General features: G+C 49.9%; 1 protein-coding gene across 1 annotated transcript in view; it reads right to left on the bottom strand.

The window, feature by feature from the left end:
- Nucleotides 1–15,053, bottom strand: part of EGF (epidermal growth factor) — a 732,085-nt gene that overhangs the window by 138,144 nt on the left and 578,888 nt on the right. Inside the window, exon 20 of the mRNA XM_085635667.1 lies at nt 876–1,040. Coding sequence (XP_085491793.1) covers nt 876–1,040 — 165 coding nt within the window. The remainder of the gene's footprint in view (nt 1–875; nt 1,041–15,053) is intronic.

Raw genomic sequence — 15,053 nt, 5'->3', positions numbered from 1 at the left:
TTTCTCGGCACACTCTAACCATCTTGGAGACACTGCACATTCTTCAAAAGCCTAACTGGCTTTCTGAATCTCTCTTACTTTATTCTTTAGGAACTGTTACCATCATACTGCTGTTGAATAGTAATTTGTACCCCTACGCTTTCCATCGCTTTCCCTAGTGTTGCACTCACTGGAGTGTGAATAGTAATTTTTACCCCTACACTATCCAACGCTTTCCCTACTGTTGCACTCTCTGGAGTGGGAATAGTAATTTTTACCCCTACGCTATCCAGCACATTCCCCTACTGTTGCACTCTCTGGAGTGGGAATTGTAATTTTTACCCCTACGCAATCCAACGCTTTCCCTACTTTTGCACTATGTGGAGTAAGTATATATATTAATTTATATGTATATGTTTAATTTATTTTAAAATTATATGTATTAGTTATTATTTTGAAACATGTTTTAATATTTTTAACTATATTTCTTTTAATTATATGTATTATTTACTTAATTTTACATTATTATTAAAACATTTAAAAAAGCGAAATATTTTTAACCGATATTTTTGACAAGGATATTTTTTCTCTTGATATGTTTGTACTTACCATTATGTAGATTGGACTTCGATATTTTAGACTTCGATATTTCTGTGTCGATATTTTTGTACTTTGATTTTCTGTCCGTCGATATTCTGTCTGACATTCATATTTGGGATATATATGACAGAATCATTGGAAGAATTACAAAGTACAATATATTGCTTGCATATAAAGAATGCATTGCATTTCAAGGAGAAGGTGCTTTTGTAGTTGATCCTTCATGACCACCTAGATCTGCCATTTGCTTAACTAGTGCGGTCAGTAATTGTTAATGCAGTATGTTAAAGCTTCACCTGTAGCAGTACATGATGCAGGATCCTAGGCCAAGCAGGAGAGCCAGGGTCACCATGCAGGCAGCAATGGTTATGTTTCGTCTTTCCATTTTCTCCACATGTTGTTGCTCCCACCAGTTCAAGTCACTTTCATGGCATCGCTCTCCAATATATCCCACCACACACCTGAGTCAAATGGAACAAAGGACAGACATCAGCAGTTGAAGACAAGGTGATTGACAGCCCCAGTTTTATTTCAGGAATTGTGGTAAGTAGAGAAATCAATTGTGAACAGAGTAGATGCATAATAATTTGAGGGTTGATCACATCTCAGCAAAATCTTAAAAAGAGTACTACAGAAACACTGTGGTATTTTCTTCACAAAATCAGATCTTAGCAAAAATAATTTTTTCTGAAAGAGATAATATATTTAGACTAAGGGCCTGATTTAGAGTTTATTTCACCAGAAACGTGATGGATATCCCGCCTGGTTTATTACAGGTGTCATAGGATATAATGGACTTGCACATTTGAAAGGCGAACGGGGTTCCCCCTCCTTATTGCCTTTTAAAATGTGGTGTATCAATGAACTGTTCCTGGAATTGCAGTCACAAACTATTAAACAGTGACTGACTCCCCAAAGGTTCTCTAACCTGTTTACAATTGGGAAGCTGCCCTGATTGGACAACTTCCCCTTTGGGAATTGTGTAGAATGGCTTCAGGGGGAGGAGGCAGTAGTCCAGTGGCTCAAGTTATACTGGGGCACGCATGCGGGTCATATAGAAAGTGCAGTCTTTATTCTTCGATACCCCCGAAGCTGTCTGTCAATGGACGGGCAAAACAGTGCTCCCCGGGCTGCATACAATGCCTCTGCTGGAGTCTGGCTCCTCCCACAGTGATCGAAGAAGCTGTTCAAGGAAGTCTACATCAAAGCGCTGGCACAGTTCTCGCTCTAATTGGCGAACTCAACTGCAGGTTGACAATACATAACTTGGATGAGAACTTGGATGACCGTGCTGGCTCCGGATGGATTCTGGCTTTTGGCCTTGGGCCCTACGCCTGGAACCTGACTCTGCACTGTTTTACTCCCGTGGAATTCCTTGGGCCTGATTGCCCCCTTGGAAGTGCTTTCTGAACCTTCCAGAGACACATGTTTAGGGGTGTTGGAAGTTTGGGGCTTCATTGGCATGGGGTTCCCCTTGGCTCCCGCTGGGGCTCCGGCGGGCCCCCGTGGTGACAGATACTTCCTGTTTGATGAGTATTTGGGGTGGAGGGGGGGTTAAGTTATCTATTGGGTTTGTTGTTATTTTTTCCCCGGGCATGGACACAGATACACTATGACCCGCGGACACTCTGGCTCCACATTGTTTCCTCCCTAAATACCGATGGCCGAGCATACATATGGTGATGGGGCCAGGATGGTCTGCATCATGACATGGAATGTAAGGGGTCTCCTGGACAAAATCAAGTGGGGTGAAGTATTAAAACAAGCCAAACTGCTCGAAATGGACATATTGCTGCTCCAAGATACTCACATGAAGGGTTCAAAAGTGCCACGCCTGGCACGGATAGGGTTTCATCAGGCTTTCCACTCTGGGTTTGTTCGGTGCTCCCGGATCACAGCGATTCTTATTCATCGAAGGGTTCCCTATAGGTCTACTAAAGTGTGGACGGACCGGGGTGGGAGGTATACCCTAGTAATGGGGCTAGTGCATGGGGAGTCGCTGATGATAGGCAATGTTTACGCCCCCCTCCTCTGTGCCCAACATTTGTGAACAGAATCACATGACTTTGGGTGGAGCTTCTGGTGGGGCTTTCATTGGTGGGGGGTTGGACACTGTCAGAGCTCTGGCTACTCCAAGTTGCACCTTCTGACGTCCTCCTTGGGGTGGATGGATGCATGAAGGGCCTATCACCCCGTGGAACCTGGCTATACCTTCTTCTCTGCGGTCCACGGGTCCACTCAGACTATCTCTTTCTCCCCAGCCCTCACATCCATCGGGTCTCAGCGGTTATGATCCTGCCGCACAGACTGTCAAATCACTTTCCTGTGGCCCTCATGTTGTATATTGGTCCCCACAGGCCTCTGTTCCGATGGCGTATGTCTCCCTGGCATTTAAATAACCCAGCGTATAGGTTCGTGCTTCATCGGTCACTCGCTCAACACTTCTCCTTTAACAAGGATATGGCTCCATCTGAGTGGTTTTATGGGAAGCTATGAAGCCCACAATTTGTGGGGTAGAGATTAGCTTTTATGTGGGGGAACAGCTCTGTAGAATTGGGAAGGTGGTGGAGGTAGAAACCCAGCTACTGACCCTAGAGGATGAGGTCAGGGGAGGTGGAGGAGCGCAGGTTCCAGATAAGTGTCGGACGGCTTGGCAGACGGCACAAAATTAGATATATCAATGGGGCGACAAGTGTTGTAAAATGCTTCACTGCCGATGTCAGGTTGCACAGAGACCAGCGCCGCATGGGGGTAGAGGTTGCAGCAAGAGGCTGCCCCCAGAAACATGGTAATCTTTGGAGGCGATGGGCAGACTATTGTGGTATTCTGCTACCCCCTTTCGATCTGCCGAACCTATTAACAACAGGGAAATACAGTCATAGGGCTCTGAGAAACAGTAGAAGACCCATATCTGGAAAATATATGAAGCTATGGGTATAACTAATGACCAGGGTTTTGGGGGGTGGTGTTCTGTCTGTGTTTGTTTTATGGGGTTGTGTTACACTGGGATCATTGAGACCCGTTGTGATGATGTTTAAACATTTATGCAAAGGTCCTCCAGGCCTTGATGTAGTCAAAGCTTCAATAAAATGTGTTCATTAAAAAAAAGCCTCCATTTACAAAGGACAGTAACAGGAGCCAATTAAAAAGATGGGCGGAGCTTAAAGACCATACCTGAATACAGCATGTCTTCAAGAGTCAGCGCAAGAGCTGCCTAGGCGAGACCTGAAAAATACAGGACCCGACACTTTGTCTAACTAAACGGTGCTCTGCAAATGAAAACTCGGGATGAAAGGGTGTATTCGCATCAGAGTTCTGGCCTCTGACTCCCTTCATCGGTTGTCTTCTCATAGACAAGGCCAATGTGGTTTATTTTTCTAAACTGATGTGTTTTTTCATTGTGGTATCACTTTATTACAGGTTGTGTGCTGCAAAAAAACTTAACACAGCACTTAGGGCCTTATTACGAGTTTGGCGGTCCATGAACTGCCATACGCATGGTTGTGGTCCTTATGCCGCAAGCTCGGTTGTCCGACCACCGTATTATGAGATGGGCGGATTGAACTTGTAACGATTGCGGCTGAACCACCAACACTGCCACCACCCCACAGACCTCCGGGGTCACGACTGGGGAAAAGCAATTGCCATAGGGCAGGGCAGGGGAGTTTTACCACCGTCCGCATTACGAGTTGGCTTTTCCATGGGCTGACCACAGTGGTGAGACCGCCATCTTTAAGTCAGTGGAAATGAAGGCTTTGTGGTGCGTACTCACCCCTTTCCTGTTCTTTCGGTCTGAGTTTGCAATGGATCCCTTTCTTAAGGTCTAGGATGGAAGCGTACTCGCTTCGGTAAGAACTCCCGCTGTGCCATTAGGGTTTTTAACATATGGGATTGTCAAATAGGACATACAATTCCTTTCATTGTTTGAAACAGGAATCGTAATACTTAATTTACATGGATGCCGATTATTGAAAGGAGTTCAAACTCAGGAAACGCTTTTTTCGATACATAGAATATCCAATAGAGGTAAGAACTTGCCTCTTTACATAATAAGATTGTGTCTTAGTATTCAACAGTGGAATTCGTTAGGATTGATATGGAGTATAATGCTCTTTATTAATGCAGATTCGCTGAATCAAGAAAGTCTTTGAACTTAAACGTGAGAAGAAATAAATATACAGTAGCTGGGATGGAAGTAGAACTGGCAGGAAGGTTAATGTTTTACTCACTAGACCATCTTCTCTGGTTCTCTTGATCAAGATTGTAACTCCTAATATCTTCTTGACATGGCATAAGAATGATCGTTCTTATTTTATTTTATTAGAGCACACAAGAGTCGTTGTTTTGCGGACAGGTAGTACATGTTTTTTTTATTTAATTTACATCACCCACGATACGCTAGATCACAAATATAATCATGAATCATCACCATAATTGGGATATAATTTGAATATACGGGTGACATAATAATAATAGACATGCACCTTCTGGTTTTTCCTACTCAGACTGATAAGATGTTAAATTGCAATCCAATTTGGGAACATGTATTTAATTACTCTGTAATCACACTAAGGGGCCGATTCCGATGGCCGGTCGGACAGCTGTCCGTAGCCTTACCCTGCGACCGACACGTACCCGGAGCCGGTCCGTCCTGTATAGGAAGTACGATGCGCATAACTGCCAAAAACACGACCGACAGGTAGGCTGTGAATCAAGACCCATTCTCCGTCCGAGCCGTAACTCCCAAAGAGGAACCTTGTCGCCCGGAATCAGTATCCATAGCAGTTTCCGGCATGACAAGTACGATGCGTACTTCCTACGCGCCGGAGGGGTCGTCACGTACGGCACATCACAGCATCCGGAAAACAAGCATATCAGCTACAATTTGCGCCACAAATCAATGCACGGCTACAAGACCGAACAGCTTGCAGTGGGTACGAGACAGACCAACAAGCAGCGTGTACGACACAAACACATCATGAATCCCACCGTGCAGGTCATACCAGTACTCTACATCTATGACCGGATCAGGGACCGACGCCGACGGCGCAGATGGTAAGTCAGACACCTACCACATAAACAAACGACACATACCCGCAAAATGGCACACACACACACAGGGGATACATATCCTGGCCACTAACAACAGCCCACCATAGAGGTTGCAAGGCCAGCACCACTAACACCCCCACCCATAGGGGGCCTGTTGTCCATCACCCCTGCCACCCCCACTCACAGGGCTTATGTTGCCCATCACCTCTGCCACCCCCACTCACAGGGCTTATGTTACCCATCACCCCTGCCACCCCCACTCACAGGGGACCTGTTGCCCATCACCCCTGCCACCCCCACTCACAGGGCTTATGTTGCCCATCACCCCTGCCACCCCCATTCACAGGGCTTATGTTGCCCATCACCTCTGCCACCCCCACTCACAGGGCTTATGTTTCCCATCACCCCTGCCACCCCCACTCACAGGGGACCAGTTGCCCATCACCCCTGCCACCCCCACTCACAGGGCTTATGTTGCCCATCACCCCTGCCACCCACACCCATAGGGGGCCTGTTGCCCATCACCCCTGCCGCCCCCACTCACGGGGGACCTGTTGCCCATCACCCCTGCCACCCCCACTCACAGGGCTTATGTTTCCCATCACCCCTGCCACCCCCACTCACAGGGCTTATGTTGCCCATCACCCCTGCCACCCCCACTCACAGGGGACCTGTTGCCCATCACCCCTGCCACCCCCACTCACAGCGCTTATGTTTCCCATCACCCCTGCCACCCACACTCACAGGGGACCAGTTGCCCATCACCCCTGCCACCCCCACTCACAGGGCTTATGTTGCCCATCACCCCTGCCACCCACACCCATAGGGGGCCTGTTGCCCATCACCCCTGCCACCCCCTCTCACAGGGGACCTGTTGCCCATCACCCCTGCCACCCCCACTCACAGGGCGTATGTTGCCCAACACCCCTGCCACCCCCACTCACAGGGCTTATGTTTCCCATCACCCTGCCACCCCCACTCACAGGGCTTATGTTGCCCATCACCCCTGCCACGCACACCCATAGGGGGCCTATTGCCCATCATCCCTGCCCCACTCACAGGGGACCTGTTGCCCATCACCCCTGCCACCCCCACTCACAGGGCTTATGTTTCCCATCACCCCTGCCACCCCCACTCACAGGGCTTATGTTTCCCATCACCCCTGCCACCCCACTCACAGGGGACCTTTTGCCCATCACCCCTGCCACCCCCACTCACAGGGCTTATGTTGCCCATCACCCCTGCCACCCACACCCATAGGGGGCCTGTTGCCCATCACCCCTGCCACCCACACCCATAGGGGGCCTGTTGCCCATCAGCCCTGCCACCCCCACTCACAGGGGACCTGTTGCCCATCACCCCTGCCACCCCCACTCACAGGGCTTATGTTTCCCATCACCCCTGCCACCCTCACTCACAGAGCTTATGTTGCCGATCACCCCTGCCACCCCCACTCACAGGGCTTATGTTGCCCATCACCCCTGCCACCCCCACTCACAGGGCTTATGCTTCCCATCACCCCTGCCACCCCCACTCACAGGGGACCTGTTGGCCATTACCCCTGCCACCCCCAGCCATAAGATGGGTGATGCACAACACATCCAGCATACGCAAACATCAGGTATGTCCGCAAAATACATCCCCCACGACATCATGACAACAGTGTGTAGTCTGTGACAAATGCCCACAACAGTGAATATGGCTATGAGCATACAATGTAAGTAGCAGCACATGTTTGACCAACACATGAGTGTGACATACACAAGGCAAGCATCACCATAGCACTGTGGCAATGTAAAAAGAACACCCCCTCACTGTGTAGAACAGAAGTCAAGTGGGGGCTCACAAAATGCAGCAGATGTGGACCATTGTGGTGATGGGGACCAAACCCCCCTCAACACAGTGACCAAAAGGTAAGTGTCATCATGGTCAAAGCTGCAAATAACAAAGAGAATGTATGATCCCTGCTCCCAACACATCAAACACTTCTGGGGGAAAATAGTGGTTGTGTCCCATACACACAGAGATGTTTTGAGGCAAACAGTGCTGTGAGAACATAACACTCTTGGCCATGTGCAGACAAGCACCACACATGGGGGCTGACAATGCACACAGCGTACAATGACACACCAGCAGAAGTGACCATCACCAAGCATGCACACATCTCGAAAATAGACACACCAACCAAAACAACATGTGTAGACTGTAGGTGTCAGCTCACTAACTCACATTCCATGCCAGCAATGGCACCCAACAACCAGGATGAATGTGCACAATGATGTGAAATGACTCACAGAGACAGCATGCAAAATCACAGAAACAGCATCCAGACAAAGGCCCACAACAGCTATACCAATGCACTGGTGCAGATGCACAAACACAAACAGGCAAACTCACACTGCACATCGGACACAACATGTGTGTGTGTGTCACAGTATCCACAGGCAACTACACAACACATAAGAGGGGCTGAACCACAGTGACACAGATGTGGACACAGTGCCATACAAAAGTTAACCATCATTGGGACACCCTCAGTGGGCAATCAGGCGTTGGGAGATGAGAGGGAGCACAACAGACACATGTGACACTAGCTGGAATGAACACCAACTAACACAGCAAGAGACTGACACACAACAGCACAATCCCCAGGGACAAGACATTGGTGTGACACAAGCATGCATGACACCTCCACTGTGATGACAAAGGCAGATGTCGTACAAACTGGGAAACCCAGACATGTGTCCTGTGCCACAAACGTACATCACACATACACAAACACAAATCACTCAGCATGGCCCCTCATCCATGGACAAACGGGAGCTAAGGGACCATCCATGCAAACATTCACATCAGTCCACCATCAACACCACACACCTGAACTGCAACAATATGTATCTGTGAAGCCCACATGGACAGGTAACATTGCACATGCCCACATGACAAACACAGGAATGTTGGCAGGAACTAAGGTGCACACACACATCACACAAGGACTGTTTACAACCCTGGGGAATGACAGACACACTGCACAGTATACGGTACATGGCCATGACCTCAAAGCTCATGTGACCTTCACAATCCCTGCCACTGTCCCTTGACTATGCAGATGCCAAGGAGGAACACAAGGCACCCATGCTGACACCTGCCAGCATCCCTGCCGTGAACCCGACAAGTGGGAGCAGTCACACACACATACAAATGTCTCAATCACTGAAAACTACCACCTAGGGACAACTACATGATATTGCGAACAAACAAGTGTCTTGAGGAACCCTCACTGTGTCCCATCTGTGTCTAACAACATCATCAACACTCAGAACTGACAAATCCCAATGATTATACACCAATTAACAGTAGTGAGTCATGCACCCACACATCTGGTAGTCCATTGGAAAAGTAGTGGGATTAACCCAGTACCACTCAGCAAGCATCAACAACATGAACATATCAAGGGAACACTGTCTGTGTATGAACAGGGATGTGGACACACACACATGCACACAAAATAAACACCATGGGCCCAGGCCATGTCACTGGACAACACACTAACTTGAGGGGACACAACTCCTGTGGGAGCCCAGCTGTGCCAAACATATTCACCGCAAGTCCCACTCATGTCTGCAGAACACTTGGTCAGTCAGCCATCAGTTACCGCACAATGAAGGCTCTGGTCACAACAGCCTGGGTACGTGAGTCTCCCTTAAGTCATCTGCACATACTCAATATTTATGTACAGCAAGTTGCACAGAGGACCCAGTTGCTCCTATACCAATGATGCCCACACCTGTAGGGCCAGTAGTGATGAGCACAAAGTATGTGGAAGTGACAATTTGGACAATGGGAAGCACATCATATGTGCAGGGGTGCAAGCCACAGATGTGACCATGGCAATTAAATGCTCACAGAGAGATGTACACAAATGGTTGATCCAGACACACCCAGATAGCTGCAAAGGATGACATGGATACCCACCGGAATAGGATACATATCTCATGGACCACAGGGAGTACCTCACATCAACACATCAGTATGCTACATTGTAAACCAAGCATTACAGGTGCAAGGGCATCTAAAACAACCTCAACATGATGTACAGCTAAATCAAGTTCACAGGGACAAAGTAAAAAGCTTTATTCAGCATATGAAAAGTGAAACGTCTGTTCCAACAAAAGGCCAATGGCCAGTCCATGTCCAAAGGGCAAGGAGTGAACTAGAGTCACAAATTCAGTATATGAAATTCGAAACGTCTGTGCAACCAAAAGGCCAATGACCAGTCCATGTCAAATTGCCAAGGAGTGAACTAGAGTGACAACTGTCACACCTTACTTGCCTGCACTGCTACGGGGTCATCCCCTCGGAGGGGCATACATGGGGGCAGGCCAGGCACCGCAGGGACAGGATCAGGGTGCAGTAGAAGGAGGAAGTGAAGAGGTGGGGGATGCAGGTGAGACACATGCAACTGCAGTGGAGATGACTGAAGTGGTGGGTGCTGTCACAACTGTGTGGCACAAGTCAGATAGGGTGGGTGCCGGCACAACTCCAGTGGGCAGGTCAGATGGAGTGGATTGGCTCACCACTGCAGTGCCCAAGTCAGATGGGGTGGGCGTGGACTCCAAAGCAGTGCCTACATCCATGGGAGCGGAATGGGGGGCAGGTGAGGTCTGCAGGGCAGTGGGTGGTGACACGGTCCCCACATCAGTGGCAGCAACTGTCTGACCAGGTGTGGAGGAACAAATGCTAGGGGGGATGGCCTTAGCATTTTGGGGATGGTGTATCTGTGTGTGGGGGAACCCGGGGCAGGGAGTGGCGGGGGAACCTCTGGAGTGGTAGCCTGGGGGATGGAGGACGGAGACTTTACCTAGGAGCTGCGTGCTGGCGGGGGGGTCTTGCTCTTCTTGCGCCGGGGGACTTGCGGGTGGGCGTCTCGGTCTGAGTGCGCCTGGGGGAGGGTGTCCCGGTGTGAGGGGCACTCCCTTCTGTGTGTGGGGACTTCCTCTTCCCCTTGTAATCAGGATCTGCTGGGTCAGTGGGGAAGAGGCCAAGGTCACAGAGGAAGAGCTTCTGGGGGGATGGGGTTACAGGTGAGGCAAGGGAAGGGGGCTGGGAGGGAGAGGTCTTGGAAGACTGTGGGGTGGTTGTGGATGACTGTGTGTGTGTCAGCAAACCAGCTCCTGTGAGTGTGGAATCAGTCCCCTGCGCTTGCTTGTGTGCACGTCTAGCACTTAGGTTGGGGGCTTCTGTGCTTTGGACAGGTAGTGTGCTAGGAATTCTGGGTGCTGCAGGGGTAGGAGGGGTGTGGGACTGTTGAAGGAGGGACACTACTGCAGTCAGGGAGGAGGCCATGGACTGGTTGGTCCTCTGTAGGGCAGACATACCAGAGGAAATACCCTCCATGAATGACACCAGTTGTGTCAACAGACCTGTGTGTGCATGGAGGACCTTCAGCATCGATGTCTGCCCCACATGCATCTGTGTAAGTAAGTCCACAGACTCCTCACTCAGGGCAGCAAGGGACACAGGGGCAGGGGGTGCAGTGCCTGGCACAAAGGAGACATGCTCACGAACACGGGAGCCCACAGGGACCTCTGGGATGCGAGCCGATGGGAGGGGGGTGGTGGTGGTGGTGGCGGTGGCGGAGACAGCCTCACTAGCTGGGGTTTGGTGGCTGCTGACACCCGCCTCCACAGGGGAGTCATCCTCAGAGCTGCTGTGGCCTTCAGCTGGGGGGGGGATGGTGCTGACGACTCCTCTGTGTGGCTGAAATCGCCCTCCATGCCACTGGGTCCACCTGACTCCTCTCCTTCTGTCCCTGTAAGGCTCTGTGGCTCCTCCTGTTCCGTGGAGCTGTCCCCTCCTGTGGCCCTGGATGTATCTGGATAGGAATAGGAAGTAACAGAACGATATCAGTCACCTGCACCGACTGCACACACCACAGTGAGCACATCACATCACAGGGCAAGCCCTGGCATCATCAGCTGAACACAGCTCAAAATGCCAATACTGTTTAGAATAAGACAATTGTCATTTCCAACATCAACCATGGCACACATATCCCTCCTTGACTTGCACACATATGTCTGTTGCATGTTGGATGCTAATACCCCAATGTGCCAACATGCACCACCCACACATTAGTTGTACATGCAAGTGAACATGTAGGAGTATGTCACTAGACCCACAGCACATCTCTTGCGACTGACTCAGCACAGGTGTCCGGATGAAGGGATGGGCAGAGACTCATTTCACATGCTTGGGATGCATGCCAGCAACACACACTATGTTGTACTCATGTCCTGATGGGCAAGGCCACAATGGGGTGCATGGTGCACACTTGAACACAACGCAGGCTCACTCATAGCAAATTCAATGCCATGGCACTGGCATGCCCTGAAAGTCAGTCAACACTGTCTCCTGTCACAGGGGCAGGGCATCCAGACAACAACAATATGCACTGACTCACAATCCTAGCTCAGGGGCAAATCTGACTCTGCAGATGACCGGCGCACTTGCCCATCCCATGCAAACAACATATCCAGGACCCAGAAGACCCCACATCATGAAAATCAGACATATGAGTCTCAGCAAATACGAATCCATGTACATTAACACATTACAGTCTGCCATGCATATAACCCAGCTGCATGAGGGACAGAGTTGCATACACCATTGTGCGCTGTCAGATGCTCACACACCTATATGTCACACAGGTCTTGTCTCCCACAGTCACATTGCAGATGTCATGCTGACCCTCGAAATCATGGACACCCCAGTTGTACGTAGCAACAAGCCACACTCTAATGACACAGAGGCACACACCTGAGGGCACATGTCACGAAGCACAACCTGCAATTTCACACACAGGAGTGGGATTACAGAGTGTTTCTGAATGCCCTTGAGGGGGCAGGACTGGGCAGGATTAAGTGAAACAGTGTTTTGTCCCGCACAGTAGTCAGGTGGCTAAGCAATTGTGGCATACTTGCCATACCTACTCCTGATGCCCAAAAATTGGAGTACCCTGCTGCATGGTTTTGTATTGAATACCCCAGAAACATGTTGCGAGTCAGACCAGCAATTGGTACACATCTCAAGGGCACACACAGTTCACATGTCAGATCTCAGGCATTGGGTAAACAATTGACCCACCCATGACACACACAACAGAGTCACGGGAACTGATGCTGACTGGTACCTGATACATGGCTGACTGCAGGGACACAGTGCCCTAGTGACACAATCCAAAGACTGTAGGGGCCACACCTGCGGAACAGATGAGGAGGGTGCATCACACAGATGAGGGACCTGATTTGGGGACTACAAGACCTACGTAATGTGGAAGTGTGACCCGGACAAAAGACTGCTATTTGCATGTCATACATAGTACACAGATCAGGCATGGACTTACCCCCTTCCTGCTGCTGTCTGGCCTTCAGCTGCCTATCCAGGTCCGGGAAGACCACCGCCAGTATCCGGAGCATTTGGGGAATCAGGGTCCGGTTTCCGCCCCTCCTGCGTGGAGGTGACAGCTTCAGCTGGACTCTAGCTATCCTCCGGGTCCAGCCCCAAAGGTCCTACCACCTCTTCTGGCAGTTGCGGATCCGGCGCTTGTAGACGTCCACAGAACGAACAGCCCGGGCGATGGTCAGCCAGATCTCCTGATTCTGGTGGGCATCAACCTGTGAGGAGGACAAAGTGAAAAGTACATTAACACACATGCCCCAGATTTGTGCAGCACACAATTAGATATACATGTCATCATCACAAAGGGAAAATAATTACACAGGTAGTGCAACCCTGGGGAATGAAAATTTACATGCATGTCTGACATGTTAACAATGCATGGATAGTTTAAGCTGGCAAAAATGCACTTTAGCAGCAGGAAAAATATTCAGTACATGTCCCTACACACTTTGGGGGATGAAAGTAGTCAGTGATAATGCTTGCCACTGCTGTACACACTGCTAGTACTGCTAGTCAGACAACATGCTTAATTAGGAAGGCAGTGGACAGCACACTCACCTGCTCCCCTGGTGTCCCATAGAGCTTTCTGTACTCTGGAAGGAGCCCGTCCAGCAGGGCCTGGTTCTCCTCCTTGGTGAAGGCTGGGGCCCTCTCCAGTGTATGTGCCATAGCAGGAGCCAGAGGATGCATAGACAGCAGCAGTGGTAGCAGGGATGTGGTCCAGTAGCATGTAGTGCAGGCAAGCGAGCTCCCTGGGGTCCAGCCAGCCTTATATCTGTGCTGCAGAGGCATACTCTGTGCCATGTGTCCAAAGTGATAGGTCCAACACGGTTGCATTCTATGAATCTGGCCAATCCATTTAAATCTTCACCTTCATGGAACACTTGAAATTGCAACATTGTTGTAGGCATCCAACTGAATTTCCAGTGCACAACTCGTACAAGTTTTGAATCCGCATCCGTCTCCATGACAGTCCTGAGCCAATGGGTGCGCCCGGCTCGTTCAACTGATTGTACAACGCGTATTTTGAATGTACACATGCACCCGTCTCCATACGATTCAAAGGCCAAGGCGTACGCACGGCTCGGACATGACCCGTGCAATGCGTACGCATTGTCACCCGTGTCGGACCTCATTGCTTTCAATGACAAGGCGTACGCACAGCTCGGAAATGACCCTTGCAATGCGTACGTATTGTCACCCACGTCGGACCACATTGCATTCAATGACAAGGCGTACGCACGGCCCGGACATGAACCGTACAGTGCGTACGCATTGTCACCCGCGTCGGACCTCATTGCATTCAATGACAAGGCGTATGCACGGCTCGGACATGACCCGTGCAATGCGTATGCATTATCACCCGCGTCGGACCGCATTAGTGTGACTATTAGACGGATGCAACATACATATACTGGCCATGGACACCTGCAAACACCTGCCACACTATAGCATTGGCCACACAGTGTCCCATGGCATGTGAGGCTGCATTCCCTGGGTTTTTGAGGGGGCCACAGCAGTTTTTTTGTCTAGCACTTTGTGTGTTATCTTGTACATGGGGGAAAGTCCTTTGTGTGTTGTGCACATTAGCACTGTGATGTGCAATTGGACAGTAATTGGCATGAGTGAAGGCCACAGTGTCAGGTTGGATATGTTTGGGGCATGTCACATACACCCTGAGTCCTTGGGATGATGGCATGTACGTCACAGTGAGACCTGTAGCCCTAATACTGATGTGCACCCACAGTCTGTGTGCATGTTGTGTCTCAGATGTGTGTGATCACATGTTACCAATGGGTGACAGTCTCAACATCCATGTGGTATATGCATCAACCTTGATGGGGTGTGTGTCTAAGAGACGTACATGTAGGGCCGGCATGGACAACAGTGCCACTACCTGTGGGACTTACGCTTGCCTTGTGGTGTGTACGTGCTACACCATGTCCATTGCTGTGTTGATG

This window comes from Triturus cristatus, chromosome 2_1 (genome assembly GCF_964204655.1).
Source record: "Triturus cristatus chromosome 2_1, aTriCri1.1, whole genome shotgun sequence".
Lineage (NCBI taxonomy): Eukaryota > Metazoa > Chordata > Amphibia > Caudata > Salamandridae > Triturus > Triturus cristatus.
This window is presented reverse-complemented; position numbering and strand designations above follow the sequence as displayed.